The 16,871-nt window shown below is 35.2% G+C and overlaps 1 protein-coding gene, 1 long non-coding RNA gene and 1 other non-coding gene across 3 annotated transcripts; 2 read left to right on the forward strand and 1 right to left on the reverse strand.

Moving 5' to 3' along the window:
- The first annotated feature begins 1,522 nt into the window (after window positions 1-1,522).
- On the forward strand, window positions 1,523-1,629 carry LOC137721611 (small nucleolar RNA R71). Its single transcript, XR_011066681.2, has one exon. It is a non-coding gene; the product is annotated as a small nucleolar RNA R71 (small nucleolar RNA).
- A 1,707-nt stretch (window positions 1,630-3,336) lies between these two features.
- Window positions 3,337-5,074, reverse strand: LOC148699348 (uncharacterized). Its single transcript, XR_015956061.1, has 3 exons — window positions 5,008-5,074; window positions 4,841-4,907; window positions 3,337-3,516 (listed from the first exon to the last, which is right to left on the reverse strand). It is a non-coding gene; the product is annotated as an uncharacterized LOC148699348 (long non-coding RNA).
- Window positions 5,075-14,178: 9,104 nt separating this feature from the next.
- Window positions 14,179-15,342, forward strand: LOC148699349 (uncharacterized). The gene is made up of 2 exons (XM_088684865.1): window positions 14,179-14,950; window positions 15,047-15,342. The coding sequence occupies exons 1-2, from the start codon at window positions 14,350-14,352 to the stop codon at window positions 15,061-15,063; spliced, it is 618 nt and encodes a 205-aa protein (XP_088540991.1). The 5' UTR covers window positions 14,179-14,349; the 3' UTR covers window positions 15,064-15,342.
- Window positions 15,343-16,871: the final 1,529 nt, after the last annotated feature.

The following is a 16,871-nucleotide window of genomic DNA, read 5'->3' on the forward strand; positions in this document are numbered from 1 at the left end:
ACTCATTTCTTCTTCATTATGCCTTGGTGATGAATCATTAGAGGTTCTCAATTTTGGGAACTTTGGAGAAACCTTTTTCATCCATCCAAATCCATAGATCTAAGATGCAAGGAATGAAGGCCCTCTCTTTGGGTGATTAGCCTTTGTTTAAATACAAAGAGGAATCTACAAAGGTATATATATTTCAACTCACTTTGTTTTGAGTTGATTATTGGTTCACCATTTTACTAGGCTTTGAACATTAATGGGTAATGTTTTGTTTTTAAGTGCATGCTAGCATGATTCCGCCTTTAATTTGTTAATTGCATGCTAATGATGTTGCTTAAATGAACATGTAATCTTCCGAAATAATCCTTCAATAAATAACTTGGGTTTAATAGGTGGCTTGTAAACAATGGTGGAAGGTGGAGGTGTCAACTTAGTTGTGGAAGAAGGGGCTTATAACATGACAGTTGAATAGGTCATAATGCATATGGTTAAGCTGAAGGTGTCATGATATTAGGAAATTATGGGAGCAAAGATCTCTTCTAATAATGATCATGCAAAAATACTTTTATAATAAAGGCATTAATATAGCTAACTAGAAGTAGTATAAATATTACTATACAAAACAATGCATAGCTAATATGTAGATAATATTAAAATATGGGTTCTCACAGGGTAGGTCCTTATTCTTTGACTATTTTAAAGGCATTCCATTTGAGAGTGTCCATGACATAGTTGGGGTTAGGCCACTTAATCAAGAGGGGCATGTGAATGTGCAACAAGGGATCTCTAACCTTCAAACCATTGTGGGAGAATACTCTATGACATGATTAAGAATCTTTGGCTAGAGTGTGAATGAAATTTAGGAAGCCATTCCAAATCACATTCAAGGTTATCACATAGGACAAAAGACTTGAATGAACTATCAATCTAAACAATGTGATCAAGAGTATTGAGCTAGAGAAGATCGTATTGCATTTGTAATCCCAAACTGAAAAGGTTTTCCAACCTCTTCTAATTAGCTTGGGTAGCCATGCCATGCTGCTAGGTGTCACTCAAGGGTTGTGGAAACCATGACAATGTATAATCATTAAAGGGAGAATTAGAAATAAGTTTCAATTCACAATCGATTAGAAGGAGTTCTAATGACCCACTGCCTCACTAAAAGGAACCTAATAGATCACACATCGTGTAAGATAATGATTGAAGGAAATAACGAAGATGAGTAAGGACAATTATATAGTTTAATTGCATATGACAATTAAGTTTAAGTTGCATGACAAATAGAACAAAATGGGCAATTAGCCCTCTAAACATAGTATGGCCCGCTATAGAGAGGGAATGGTGATGTTTGGTCCAATTACAACTTGTGCTACTTAATTGTAAGGGGCTATATAAGGATCCCAACATCTCATAGATGTTATATGACTCTTAAGCATGCTTTTTCTTCAAAGCTCCCCTTGCTGCATTGTCAATAATAGATGGACATGTTTGGGTTAATCCATCATAAAAAATTTGCATTTGTAAGTAAAGAGGTAATCCATGATGTGGACATTGCAACAAAAGCCCTTTAAAACGCTCACAACATTCATTGAAAGGTTCTCCATCATGTTGTGCAAAGTTGAAGATTTGCCTTCTCAAGGTAGCTGTCTTTTGAGTAGAGAAAAACTTCTCCAAAAATTTCTTAGCTACAACATCCCAAATAGTAAGTGAACTAGGCGCTAAAGTCATTAGCCAACCCTTAGCTTTATCTTTTAATTTATAGGGTAAAACTCTCATCCTCAAATTTGCTTCACTCACTCCCTGCAAAGGTAAACGACTCACAACATTATAGAATTCCTTAATATGAGCTAATGGATCTTCGTTAGGTAAACCATAAAAAGAAGGAAGCATATGAAAATGTGAAGACTTGAGATCATAGTTTCTAGCTTCAATAGGCAACAAGATGCACGAAGGTGAATTTGGTATAACCGGTTGAGCATAATCCTCCAAAGCTCGATTGTCATCGTCATTGTCTACCATCTCTTTTTCTTGGTTAGAATTAGAGTGCTCAGAATAAGCACCTACACTCACTGATCTTGAAGAGTTATCGTCCTCTTCTTCACAATTAGTTTGAGCACTAGTTGATAGAAAGTTCTCAAAAGTGTTACTCTTTATCCGTTCAAGTCTTTGGCCTATCTCAGCAAGTTTATGGAACTTATACTGCCTAAGAAATAGAAAGAAAACAAATGAAATTTAGAAACCTAAATTGAACATGAAAATAGAAAGGGTTTGAAGAAGAAGCAATTATAGAGGACTGAGTCTTTAGCCTAATTATAAGGGAATGTAATCAGTCCTTGGCAACGACACCATAATTTTGTTATGTTCCTTCTGAATGCAAATATATGGTTAGTATAATGGCACAAGTAAGGGTGTTGAACCACAAGGACTAATTAGACCCCTATAAATTATTAGCCTTGAAAGAACCCTAACTAAACAATGAAAGTAATAAATTGAATGTAGTTTTTGTGCTGGAAACGAAATAACTTAAAATGTAAGAAAAATGTAATGATATGTTAATTGAGAAACAATGAGGATGGAACCAAGGATTTTGAGTTCACCATTACAAAACCAATTCCATGTTTATAAAGTTAAGTCGTATTCAATTACCAACTAGTTTCCAGAGTTCGTTTTACATATATATGATCAGTCATATGAGTGTGGTTGATCAAATTCTCCTAATCTACAACCTAATTGGGATGTTCAACTTCGGTTCCAAATTAAGAGTCTTTACCATGCAAGAAAACGTTAAAGAACCAAAAAAAATACATGGCATGGTGTTTGCATAGCATTCTTTTCATTCATTCACATGTCTAACAAGATTAAGCATGATATTTACTATAATCTTGATCAAATGATTTGTAAGAAACCCTAATGATGATCAATCATTAAAATTAACAAACAAATATAACCAAAGATTCGGTGAATGAAACAAGAGACATATTGATGAATTGAATACTTTAACATAAAAACATGGGTCAATTGTGCAAGGCTACATCGAAATCCCTAGCTATGAATTTAGCTACACATCATGCTCACAGATGAAATTTAAAATACACAACATGAGTGAAAATAAATCAAAGAGAGGGGAAACCCTTGAAGCGATTATGATGTTGAACTTCTCCAAGAACAGCCTGTTGGAATGATTCTTCGGTGATGGTGGAAATGTATAGAATGGCTAGCGTTTTGAGTATGGATGAAAAGAGAGAAAATAGTGGCTGGAGTGGTGAAATTCGCTCATAATGAAAGGTGTATGTAAAAGTGGCTAAAATGCTAGGTTTTATGATGTTAAAGAGGTTGTTACTGACACACCCCGTCCCGAAGGAGGGCATGTTGGCCGTCACGTGAGAGTGACGTAACCATTTACACAGTACGGAAGCTTTAAAAATACAATTTCTAAGATGAAACACCCAAAGGTAAGTCCTAATTTTTGTCCATTCTGTCAGAACACCGTTGGATTCCTCGTAGCCACCAAGCTCTGATATCTTAAACCTGGAGGGGCGCAAAACAAAGTTGAGTGGGTCAGCAAAACAAACTTATTCAGAACCTTCTTTTCTCTTTGAATATACTAACCCCTCGCCGTAAAACAAGTATAGTTTCCCAGAAATAAAGTATATACTCATATACGTAATATATCTCAAATTATGCTAGACAATATGAATGTATGTCATGCCAAGTATCATAACAGAATGCTCATCATCTCTATGTGAATATGATGGAATAACAAATAATCAATTCAACATTCGGCTATAAACATAGCTCATACTCTTTCATTCTAATCAACTCAGCCCTCGGCTGCATATATAACTCATAATTAACTCATCATAATCAACTCAGCCCTCAGCTGCATATATAGCTCATAATCATTTCATCACAATCAACTCAGCCCTCAGCTGCATATATAGTTCATAATCATCTCATCACAATCAACTCAGCCCTCGACTGCATATATAGTTCATAATCATATATAGTTCATAATCATCTCATCACAATCAACTCAGCCCTCGGCTGCATATATAGCTCATAATCATCTCATCACATCATGTATATCTTGCACACATTCAGTACCACCTCGCGTGGTCTGCAACTCATCACTGTATATAACATAATATGCTCTAGTGCTACAATCACGTGAAGCTGTGCGATAAATCGCGGGTCACCTACAAGTCGAACCCACATAAGTGGTCTATACGACAGGCTGTGCACCTAACTTGGATCCAAGGCGAGCATGCGGTGCGGGAGGTGAACATACACGTGAAGGCTGTGCCTCTATCTCTAGGCGGGAGCACTAATATACGTGTGCAAGTAAATGAGCTTTCAATCACATCTCTATCATATCATTCTTCATATCTCAATCATATCTCATGATCGTTATCAGCATAATATCTCAATTGTATCTCAATTATATCTCAATTATATTTCAATCATATCACAATCGTATAATTCATCATATTTCAATCATATCTCAATCATATTCCAATCATATCTCAATCATATTTCATTTGTATTTCCATAGTATTTCAATCATATTCCAAACGTATTTCATACGTATATCAAATGTATTTCGTACGTATATCAAATGTATTTCAATAGTATTTCGTACGTATTTCAAATGTATGTCATACATATATCAAATGTAGCTTACCTGGGCCTCCTCAGCACCATGCAACAGTATGCATAATTATGGTAATGCACATATTAAAATATGATGCATATATGACAGGATATTTAATTCGTATTTCTTTTAAAATACGTTTTCTGGGAAATACGTCAAGCATACGTATATATATATACTGAAAAATAACTGCCCACTCACTGATAAGTAGCCGGTTCGTAACCCTCACGCCTAGTTTGGTTACATTCGTCGTTCGTACAAGTTTCACCTATAAAAGAATAATTATAAAATCATCATTTAAACGCACATACACAAACATTCGTCAATAACTTTCTCATACGTTGCTCAATTTGGGTGTGTGAATATACCACGGTGATCTACACGACGTCACGAACACGTGACAATTTTAAGAACTCAATTTGGAGCTCTCACGCGCCCTCACGCTACGCGCTGCCCACGCGTGCGTCTTCTTCCTCGCGTCGCCGGAGGTGGGTGTTTTGCCGGAATTTCTGGGTAAACTTCAAAGTGTCATAACTTCTTCATTTCTTAACCATTTTCGACGTACTTTATATCAAAATGAAGGTATTGACAAGACGAACACATCCATACCTGCCTCGACCCCTAACTCGGCGTGGATGCACCAGAAAAAGCCCCGAAAGCTCCGGCCAAACTTTGAACTTGTCGTTCTCCGTGTTCTTACGTCCAAACACTTCCAACGAACTACTTCAAGCCTCATTAGGACCTCAAGAAGCTTCCTATAAGCTTGAAAAGTCCTAAAAATCAACCAATAAAAAGTTGATGAATAGTACCTAAACCGGAGTTCGTATTTTCGACGTGAAAAACGTTATAGTTCTTACCTGAAATTGGTACGGTTGGACTCGTATCGTCGAAACGAAGAAGATGGTGATTTTATTTTCGTCGATCCGTGAAGTTTTGAAGAATTGGTGTTGTTGCCGTGTGTTTGAGAGTGAGGGAGAGAGAGAGAGCTTGACGGGGAGAGAGGAAGAATGAAAAACAGGTTTGAGGAAATCATGGAAAGGAAAAGAAAAAGGAGAAGAAACGTGCAACCCGTGTATGCACAGTGCCCTGTCTTTAATCATTCCACACAATCAAACAAACCGTCCAACTTTAATAAAGATTTAGGGTAATTAAACACACTTCACACATATGAAAATGTTAATTCGGGACGGACTGTCACAGTTACAGATTGCCAATACATCCCAGTAATTGGGTATTTAATTCCCACGTTTTTTTGTTGTTATTGGTCTTGTACAGAGCCATATTCATCACCATCTTTAGTTTCCACATTTAATTCTTTGTCTACATCAACATCCCTATTCAATTCTCCACTTTTAGCACCATTTTGCCTCATTTGCTCTTAACTAAGCTCTAAAACACAAATAACTGCACATTAACACAAACGAGGGAAAAAAGCAACCAGTTTAACTCAAAAAAATATCACAAAGAGACTAGATATGGATGGTATAAATTTATGAAACATAGTTATAAAAAAGTACACAGTTTTTCTATTTGGTGTGCTTCTAGACTGTTTTCATCATTAATAAACACAAACAACGGTGTGTTTGACACCCATTGGAACCTAAAAAAATAAACACATATAATGCGGTATTGGGACCATAAGAATGAGTACTCAAAATAGCAAAAGCTTATTGAGTGTCAAAAGTTCACAATTTTTCTATTTGGCATGCATTTGGATTGTTTTCAGCATTAACAAAAACAAAAGACCATGCGTTTAACACACATTAGAACTTAAGTAAATAAACACATATAATATGCCACTATTGCCATAAGAATGAGTACTCAAAATATTCAAAACTTTATTTAGTGTCAAAAGTACACAGTTCTGATACTTGGAGTGCATTTAGACTGCTTTCAGCATTAATAAAAACAAATGGCCATGCCTTTGACACCCATTGGAACTTACGAAAATATATAAACACATATAAGGGGCTAATATGGCAATGAGAATGAGTACCCAAATGATCAAAAGCTTATTGGGTGTCAAAAGTGTAGGGTTTTGCTATTTGGAATGCTTCTAGACTATTTCTGCATTAATAAACACAAACTACCGTGCATTTGACACCCATTGGTACCTAAGAAAATAAAAATGTATAATGCGGTACTAGGACCATAAGAATGAGAACTCAAAATATGAAAAGCTTTTCGGATGTCAATGTACAAAGTTTTTCTATTTGGAGTGCATTTTGACTGTTTTCGGCATTAATAAAAACAAACGACCGTATGTTTGACTCCCATTGGAACTTAAGCCAATAAACACATATAATGCACTACTAGGACCACAAAAATGAGTACCTAAAAGATCAAAAAGCTTATTGGCTATCAAAAGTACACAGTTTTTCTATTTGGAGTGCATTTAGACTGTTTTCGACATTAATAAAAATATAGAACCATGCCTTTGACACCCATTGGAACTTAAGAAAATAAACACATATAATGTTGTACTAGGACCATAAGAATGAGTACTAAATAGATCAAAAGCTATTTAGTAGTGCATTATAGTCCAAATAAACACATATAAGGTGCAACATGGACCATAAGAATGAGTACTCAAAAGATCAAAAGCTTATTGGCAATCAAAAGTACATTGTTTTTCTATTTGGAGAGCATTTAGACTGTTTTCGACATTAATAAAAACAAACTACCATGCCTTTGACACCCATTGAAACTTAAGAAATGAAACGCATATAATGCGCTACTAGGGCCATAAGAAAGAGTACTCCAAAGATCGAAACCTTACTGGGTGTCAAAAGTGCACAGTTTTTCTATTTGGAGTGGTTTTGGACTTCTTTCGACATTAATAAAAACAAAAGATTTCGTGTTTGACACCCATTGAAACTTAAGAAAATAAACACATATAATGCGCTACTAGGACCATAAGAATGATTACTCAAAAGAAGAGAAGTTTTTTGCGTGTCAAAAGTACATTGTTTTTCTATTTGGAGTGCATTTGGATTGTTTTTGCCATTAATAAAACAAACGACCGGGCGTTAGACACCCATTGGAAATTAAGAAAATAAACACATATAATATGCTACCAGGACCATAAGAATTAGTACTCAAAATATGAGAAGCTTTTTGGGTGTCCAATGTTGGAAATGTGCCCTAAAACCAATCATATGATGATACTTTACGGACATTTCACAAAGTTAAACTAATGTAGTTTAAATGTAAAGGGCAAAGATTATTGTTTGAGCCGTCTCATATAAATGTTATATGCTTAAACGATAAGTCCAAGGAATATGTGATTGGAAGAATGCGATCTAAAGAAGTTAGATTCATGAGACCATTCTTTCGTTGACACATCCTAAACGTTCCTGATCATAGGATTGTCAATTGGGCATTGACAGTCCGTTAAGATCAGTACGTGCTATGTCTTCTCTCAGGGAGAGTGAGTAGTCTCGAGTCATTGGTGTGTGTGACATCAAGAGAAGTACGTAGGTGCTCAATAGAGAATGAGTTCACTGAACACGATCAACGAAGAGTTCTCATATTCATGTCACATGAGAACTCATGGTTGGGATAATGCAAATTAGTCTTTTGACCTAAGGCATCACAGTTGTCTTGTGGTTAGGTCCTTAATCTTTGATTATGTCAAAGTCACTCCATCAGGAGGGTGTCCACGACATCGTTGGGGTTAAGCCACTTAGCCATGGAGGCAAGTGAATGCGCAACAAGGGATCTCTAACCTTCAAACTGTTTGAGGGAGAATACTCTATGATATGATTAAGAATCTTTGGCCAAAGTATGAATGAGATTTAGGAATGTGTTCCAAATCACATTCAAGGTAATCATATAAGCACAAGACTCACATTGGATAGTAGACATGAATAAACTATCAAACCAAACAATGTGGTCAAGAGTATTGTATTAGAGAAAGACCGTATTGCATTTGTAATCCTAAAACTGAATAGGTTCTCCACCTCTTCTGATTAGCTTGGGTAACCATGACATGCTGCTAGGCGTCAACCATGGTTTGTGGAAGCCCTAAAAATGTATTATCACTAACGGGAGAATTGAAAGTAAGTTTCAATTCACAATCGATTAGAAAGAGTTTTAATCGCCCACTACCTCGCTAAAAGGAACCTAATGGATCGTTCACCGAGTAAGGTAGAGTTTGAAGAAACAACGGAGATGAGTAAGAATAATTAAATGGTTTAATTATTTATCTAAGGCTAGGATTAATTAATATGTTAATTAATCAAACGAATAAGTTCGTTAAAGACCTCGGGTTAGTTTTGGGCCGCAAGGCCCAATGGGATTTGAATGTCAAGCCCATTAACTCAAGTTGTATGACAACTTGAATAAACAAAGGGCTTGAAAGCCCAATAAACCCTATAGGCCGGCCATGTTAGAAGAATAGGGCTTTTGGTCCATTAGGTCACTTATTTGAAGGGACTATATAAAGGACTTTATAGCCTAAAATTCATTAAGGGTTGTTTTTGGGGAAAGGATGAGAACACAAGCTCTCCTTTCTCTCTAAAATTTCGGCCACCTTGGAGGGATCATCTAGCAATCAAACTCCTCCAAGATCACTCATTTCTTCTTCATTATGCCTTGGTGATGAATCATTAGAGGTTCTCAATTTTGGGAACTTTGGAGAAACCTTTTTTCATCCATCCAAATCCATAGATCTAAGATGCAAGGAATGAAGGCCCTCTCTTTGGGTGATTAGCCTTTGTTTAAATACAAAGACGAATCTACAAAGGTATATATTTCAACTCACTTTGTTTTGAGTTGATTATTGGTTCACCATTTTACTAGGCTTTGAACATTCATGGGTAATGTTTTGTTTTTAAGTGCATGCTAGCATGATTCCGCCTTTAATTTGTTAATTGCATGCTAATGATGTTGCTTAAATGAACATGTCATCTTCCAAAATAATCCTTCATCCAAGTACATTGTTTTTCTATTTGGAGTGCATATGGACTATTTTCAGCATTAATAAAAATAAATAACCGTGCATTTGACACCAATTGGAACTTAAGAAAATAAACACATATAATGCACAACTAGGACCATAAAAATGAGTACTCAAAATATGGAAAGCTTTTTGGGTGTCAAAAGTACATAGTTTTTCTATTTGGAGTGCACTTTGATTGTTATGAATAAAAATAAATGACTGTGTCGTTGACACGCATTGTAACTTAAGTAAATAAACACATATAATGCAGTACTACAACAATAAGAATGAGTACTCAGAAATTGAAAAACTGTTTAGGTGTAAAAAGTACATAGTTTTTCTATTTGGAGTGCATTTGGACAGTTTTCGGCATTTATAAAAACAAACGACCATGCGGTTAATGCCCATTGGAACTTAAGCAAATAAACACATTTAACACACTATTAGGGCCATAAGAATGAGTACTCAAAAAATCAAAAGCATATTCGGTGTCAAAAGTACACAGTTATGATATTTCGAGTGCATTTAGACAGTTTTCGGTAATAATAAAGACAAACGAATGGGCGTTTGACACCCATTGGAAGTTTAGCAAATAAGCACATATAATGCACTACTAGGAACATAGGAATGAGTACTTACAAGATTAAAAGCTTTTTGCGTGTCAAAAGTACATAGTTTTTCTATTTAGAGTTCATTTAGACTATTTTCGATATTAATACATACAAATGACCGTGCTTTAAACACCTACTGGAACTTGTGAAAATATACACATATAAGGCACTACTAGGACGATAAGAATGTGTACTCAAAAGATCAAAAAGCTTATTGGCTATCAAAAGTACACAATTTTTCTATTTGGAGTGCATTTAGATTATTTTTGTGACAACCCATTCCAAATTTTACGTTTTTATTTTATTTTGAAAGAGTGAATTTACGAAATTGCCCTAGAGGCAAGGACTTTGACTTCCGTTGACCATCGACTTGAGAGATGTGGGACTTATTCTTTTAGCATATCCTCGTAGTACTCATTGGTACGAACGTATAGGCGAAAGCCGTTTGCGAGTCCGGATTATAACGGTATAGTTATGGACGTTTGAAATTGGTTATTTAAATATTTGAATTCCCACCTTATGGGATTAGTGGACCAATTAAATTAAAGGGACAAGGAACCAATTAGAAGAGAGAAGTGAAGCTTGCAGCCAATCAGAAAGAAAGAAGAAAAGAAAAGAAAAAAAAAAAAAATGGGAAAGCTTCCCGTGCACCCATACCCGACATATGTGACCACCCATTTTCCAAGGCCGATTCCGGCCAACTCCGGTGGAGTTTTTTGATGCCACCACCACCATCTTGAAGCTCTCATTCCCCTCTACAAAACCCACCCAAGAACCACCTTGATTAACCATGGTATGGGGCGGTTTGAGGTCATCAAGCATTGGATGACTTGAAATAATTAAAAGCCCAAAGCCCAAACCAAACACATATGGCCGGCCACCAAGGGAGAGATAGGTCAAAATGTTGACTTGTTTCTTTTGTCTATAAAAGGAACTTTATAACACAAAGTTCATTAGGGTTTTATGTGTTCTAAAAACAACAAAAGAGAAAAGAAAAGCTCTCTCTCTTGAACACAAAGGGCCGGCCACCAAGGGGGTGATTTAACTAATCATCTATACACCCTTTTGGTTATTCCTTCATCTTTCTCATTACAAAGTGGGTGAGGATCTTTAGAGGTTTTCATATCTTTGGAAACTTGAAGAGAACCTAGGAGCACTTACTTTACAAAGTGGAGGAAGCAAGGAGGGAGGCTAGGCTCAAGGAGTTTGAGGAGCAAAGATCTTGAAGGTGGTCCATCCTTGGTCTAAGATTTAGATCAAGCGGTATAAAACTAAACCTCTAGTTTGTTCTTCTTCTAAATTTTGTTTTGATGCATCTTATATAAACCTATGCATCTTGAAGGGGATTTGCATGACTATAGCTTTGATAAAATGTATGACATGCTTCCGTTGCTTTCGTATATAAATTTTGAATTGTATATGCATGCTAGTCACTAGAAATCCCACATGAATCTCATAGATTTCCCTTCAAGTGGTATCAAGAGCCAAAGGTTTATGTATGATGTGTCCTTTTAGATTTTATGCATATGGGTTTTAATTTTATGTATGTCATATTATTGCTTCATTCAAAATATGTTTATCTTTTGTTTTTTCAAAGTGTTGAAAAATTGTGAATCAAAAGTTGAAAAGGATATGCAAGAAAAGTGTTTTTGATGCATGAATGAAGTTTGAGTTTAAATTGTTTTTCATTCAAAATATGTTTATCTTTTGTCTTTTCAAATGTTGAAAAAGGTGTATCAATAGTTGAGAAAGATATGTATGCAAAAATGTTTTGGATGCATGAATGAAAAGAGGGTTTAGAAACAAAAATTTTGGGGTTTTATTCCTTAAAGGGGGTTCGGCTAAATGGGGATTTTTTTGTTAGTGTTAGTGTTTTGTTTTGAACCTCACACACACACTTTGAAGCTAGAAAGTAGTGATCTTGTCACTTTTGTTTTTTTGGGTTTGAAAAATCACCAAGAACATACAAATCTTGAAAATATGTTCATGGTTTTGTTCTTGGTGTTCATAGTTTGGTTTTTGGTAAAAATGGTTTTACATGCATTGTTTTGTGGTTATGGATGATGTACATACCATCCATAGCCTACACCAAAATTTAAATTAATACCTAGACTTGTCTAGATATATATTTCCATCACCCTTTTCCCTAAAGTCCTTAAAGCAAAACTAAGTGACAAACAAGATATATTTTTCTTCTACTTTATGTTGGTTCAATGCAAAATTGGGTGAGATATCCCATCCCTTAAAATGTGGCCGGCCACCCTTAGTGGATTTCCCATTTGTGGGGTTTTTTGTAATTTAAAAAGTTGTTTTTACTTTTGAGTATTTACGGTTTAACCCCTAACTTTTTCATATTTGCATTTAGGCCCTTACTATTTGTTAAAGTTAAAATGTTTGATTTTAATTGTTTGAACTCAACATAATATTATGCCCATATGCACTAAATCTAATTGTTTATATGTTGCATTCCATTTGATTATTTAATATGATTAAGTAGTTAGAAAATGGGTGACTATGGACTTATGCCTTAAATGATAATTGAGCTATGAGATAAGGCGCTAAAATCAAATTGTTTGAACCTTGGGAATGTGTTTTAATTACTGTTTCAATTGGACCATGTCACGTTTCGACATTAATCTATCTCTCCCTCTTAGTATGTGTAATTTGTAGGAATTTGTACAAATCGGTTTGTAATTCTTATTACTTCTTAATCTCTTTTAGTTAGTTGATTCCCTCTAGTGCTAGACTAGTGTTTCTTTAACTATTGGTAAGGAGACATAACTAAAAGAGGGTTTTGACATGAGATTCAAGATTAAATGGGTCCAACGCCCTAATAAGCAATGAATGATTGTCTTTCATTTCTAATGGCTCAATGAAAATGTTTTAATTGGATTGAAAAGCACGTAATTAAAATGACACAACCTCCCCGAGATCTTATTCAACAATGTTGGCTCGTTGTTGCAATAACCCAATAAGTCCATGGTCATCCAAGAGCCTAAGATAACTATAAAGTCCAATTTCAAAGGATTGCAAAAACCGTAGTAGTAGTAGTTACTTCCAATATTTGAAAAATTCGTTTTTGATATTGATTTGTTTTTCTCAAAACAAATAGTGGGAGTATCATACGCTACTAAACTATAATGATTTCAATTAGTAGTTATATATATCTCCAATATTTTGAAAAATGTTTTGATATTGATTTGTTTTATGAAAACGAATAGTGGGGATATCATATGCTACTAATTTCATTAACTTTGGACTAGTAGTTGTAATAGGACAATTTATTTGAATATGTTTAAATAAATAAAATTGATGAGACCTTAAAATCCCTCAACCAACAAAGAATATTAAGTTGATAAACGAGAGATGTTTTGAACATTTCTTCGTAGGCCTTCCACCGTGGTGGGCTCCAATCGTTTGTGACTCATGCACCAACTTCACCCTATAATGGGGAAGTACAAAGTATGTGCTTACATCCAGGAGGAGTCCATAAACATATGATGAGGTGAGTGTAGACAACAAGTATGACCAACATAATATAATTCTGAGGTTGTGCTTGAACCTCTACATAAACTAAGCATGGTGGGAATAACTTAACTAAGTGCAATGGTGCCAACATGATATAATTCTGAGGCATTCATTCTCTAGAGGCCAAACTAGATGGGTAATTACAAGAGTTGTAAATGACTAAAGTGTTATTCTCTCATCATTATTTTTGCTAACCAACATGATATAATTCTGAGGTGGGCTTGGTAATGGTGAGTCTCCCATACCCCGCTAAGAGTTCAACATAACTCTCGGATTCTATTGAGGGATATGGAATTTGCCAAAAATGGTGGGTGGTGTCATTCGGTTTAAAGACCCGAATCGTGTGACTTAATCAACAATCAAACTAATTTATTTTATTATTTATGTATTTAGATATGGTTGGAAGCACGTTCGCGAAAATACTCGACAAACATTGGCTAGAGGGGCATAATTTCCCAACCTGGTATCGTAATGTCAAGATTCTCCTAACATTGGAGAAGATTATTTACGTACTTGACAAGCCTCTTCCTGACATACCTCTTGGCCCTGAGGCCACAGAGGATGAACGTGCTAAGTATGACAAGCACGTTGAGGATGATACACAAGCCAAGTGCTATCTGTTGGCTTCCATGAATGAGGAGCTACAGAGACAGCACGAGGGCATGGACAGTGCATTTTCCATAATACTCCATCTTACGGAGTTATATGGTGAAGGGACGCGCAACCGTCGCTTTAACACCGTTTGTGAACTTGTGAAGACCAAGATGGTCAAAGGGGCTCCAGTGCATCAACATGTACTGAAGATGATAGGATTCATAGAACAACTGGAGAACCTAGGTACTCCACTTGACGGGGAATTAGCCCAGGACTTTATATTGGCTTCTCTTCCTGATTCATTTTCGCAGTTCGTAATGAACTACAACATGAATAAGATGGATCATACTCTCTCTGAGTTACTAAATATGTTAGTAACTGCTGAGAAGACTATGAAAGAGAATGTTGTAGGGACTGTTGCAGTAGCCTACAACAAGCCATCCTCTTCCAATCCTAAGCCGTATGGCAAAGGAAAGGGGAAGGAGATAAAGTCTCCCACTCCTAAGCCGAAAGGAGGAGTGAAGAAAAAGAAAAAGGCAATGGAGCCCAAGGGGACTTGCCACCACTGTGGAAAGGAGGGGCATTGGAGGAGGAATTGCAGGTTTTACCTTGCAACTCTTAAGGACAAACCAAAAGGTATGGTTTATGTTCTTATCTTCAATTCTAAATGTTAGATCTTCTAAATATTTATATTTGATATAAAAGGCTAATCACTTGTATAATTGTATATAGGTGGAGAAGCCAAGTAGAAGAGGAACAAGCAAAGGAAAAGTGGAGAAGGGTTCGATCACCATGTTTTTGCTTACTACTTCGGAAGTTTGTTAGGCATTTAAAGATTGTCTTTAAACTCTCTTATTTTGTTAAGAACTTATTATGTGGCTTCATATGATGGATGATCACTAATATTGCCTAAATGTATGAAGGTATTTTAATTAGTCTCTAAAAGTATAGAGCTAATGTCTTTTGTATTAAACATTATGAATGTTTGAATTATCATATTAATGTAATGTGAAGAATGCCTTCTAATATATTATTTCCTTAAAGTAGTGTTATGAATTGAATATTGTCTTGTTGTATCCTAGTTGAGATACAAGATTTATATCACATTATAATGATATAAGTAATAAGAAAAACGTTTCTTATATGGTTATCACTTAAACCACAATAATCAAGGTCACTCTTGATTCAATTAGTAGTTTTGAACAACTAATTGGGCATTCTTAAAATTGTTTTAAAATGTTAAGTGTGTTAGTGATTAAAACCAAGAAAGAAGTGTCTAAATCTATAAAAAGTTTAAAGATTTTAAATCACTTAATAACAAGGCATCAACTTAATGAAGGTTGAAACAAATGAGCTTGAAAGGTTTTAAAGCTACTACACAATGTCCTCTACCCGTATATTCCACGTTTATACATTTTTTGAATGTATGAAATTATTTCTCATTAAAGTCATGAGAAATAGTGGGAGGTGTAAAAATGGATATAAACTTGAATATGATTGGTTTATAGTTGTCTAAATAATAATAGTATTTGACTATTATTAAGAGTTTGTAATTTTAATTGTTAAAAGACTCAAGCTCTTCAAAACGTTAAATTCTATGTTGTGTAACATTCTAAAGAATAGTCTTTGAATGTTGGTTTCGTCAACCTAGCATAAAATGGTTATATGTTGGAAGTTGTCCATCATTCTCTTTTTTGAGAACAAGCTAATAACAAAGCATATGGACAAGTTGATGAAACAAAAGGGAATAGTTTCAAAATGAGTCACAACATATAGTTTAACAACAAGACAATCCAAATTCTTCACCTCATGGTTCAAATTCGTCACCTCATGGTTCAAATCATAAAATTTAATTTAAGAAAGCATTTTCCTATATGATAGAAAATCATTTTCATATCCCTTATAATGAATGTATCATAAAAGCACAAAAGGGACACATGTATGGACTTGTGAGTAGATATCCAAAAGTGAAAAACCATGGGTTATCACTTTAAGATATTACTATATCCCAGGATCAGAACCAAAGCAACTGATAGAGTATTATTGCCTTTAAGAAAGGAACATCAGAGTGGGACTTTGGAAGCGTGCATTCACTTAGGTTACGAACCAAAGTGAAAATAACCCATTTTAACAAATGGAACTTCATAATGGATGAAGTACTAATCATATGAATGTATTGTTAGTATCGTACTACAATGGTCTCAAGGTTGGAGCAAAGTTTGTACAAAGTATACAAACGAAATATATAATGATATATTGTTTTAGAAACTGCTTCAAAAGGTGTTTTGAATGGAAAGGGTTCTTTTAGAACCAATGATTGAATCCAAACCATAAGGTCGTTAGTAGCATACTACGACGTAATGGGGCGATAGCTCAAGCCATGGAATCAAGGTCTCATCAAAGTATTTGAACACAAGAAAGAGACATCATCAAATGTTTTGGAAACATTTTATAAGTAAATCCTTTTTTAAATAAAAGGATTAATACATAACCAAGTTAACCTACGAGCATAAGCTCACTCAACTAGCATGTATGAGATACACTGGTGATTGACTTT

This window comes from Pyrus communis, chromosome 1 (assembly GCF_041283825.1).
Source record: "Pyrus communis isolate YQ-2024b chromosome 1, ASM4128382v1, whole genome shotgun sequence".
Lineage (NCBI taxonomy): Eukaryota > Viridiplantae > Streptophyta > Magnoliopsida > Rosales > Rosaceae > Pyrus > Pyrus communis.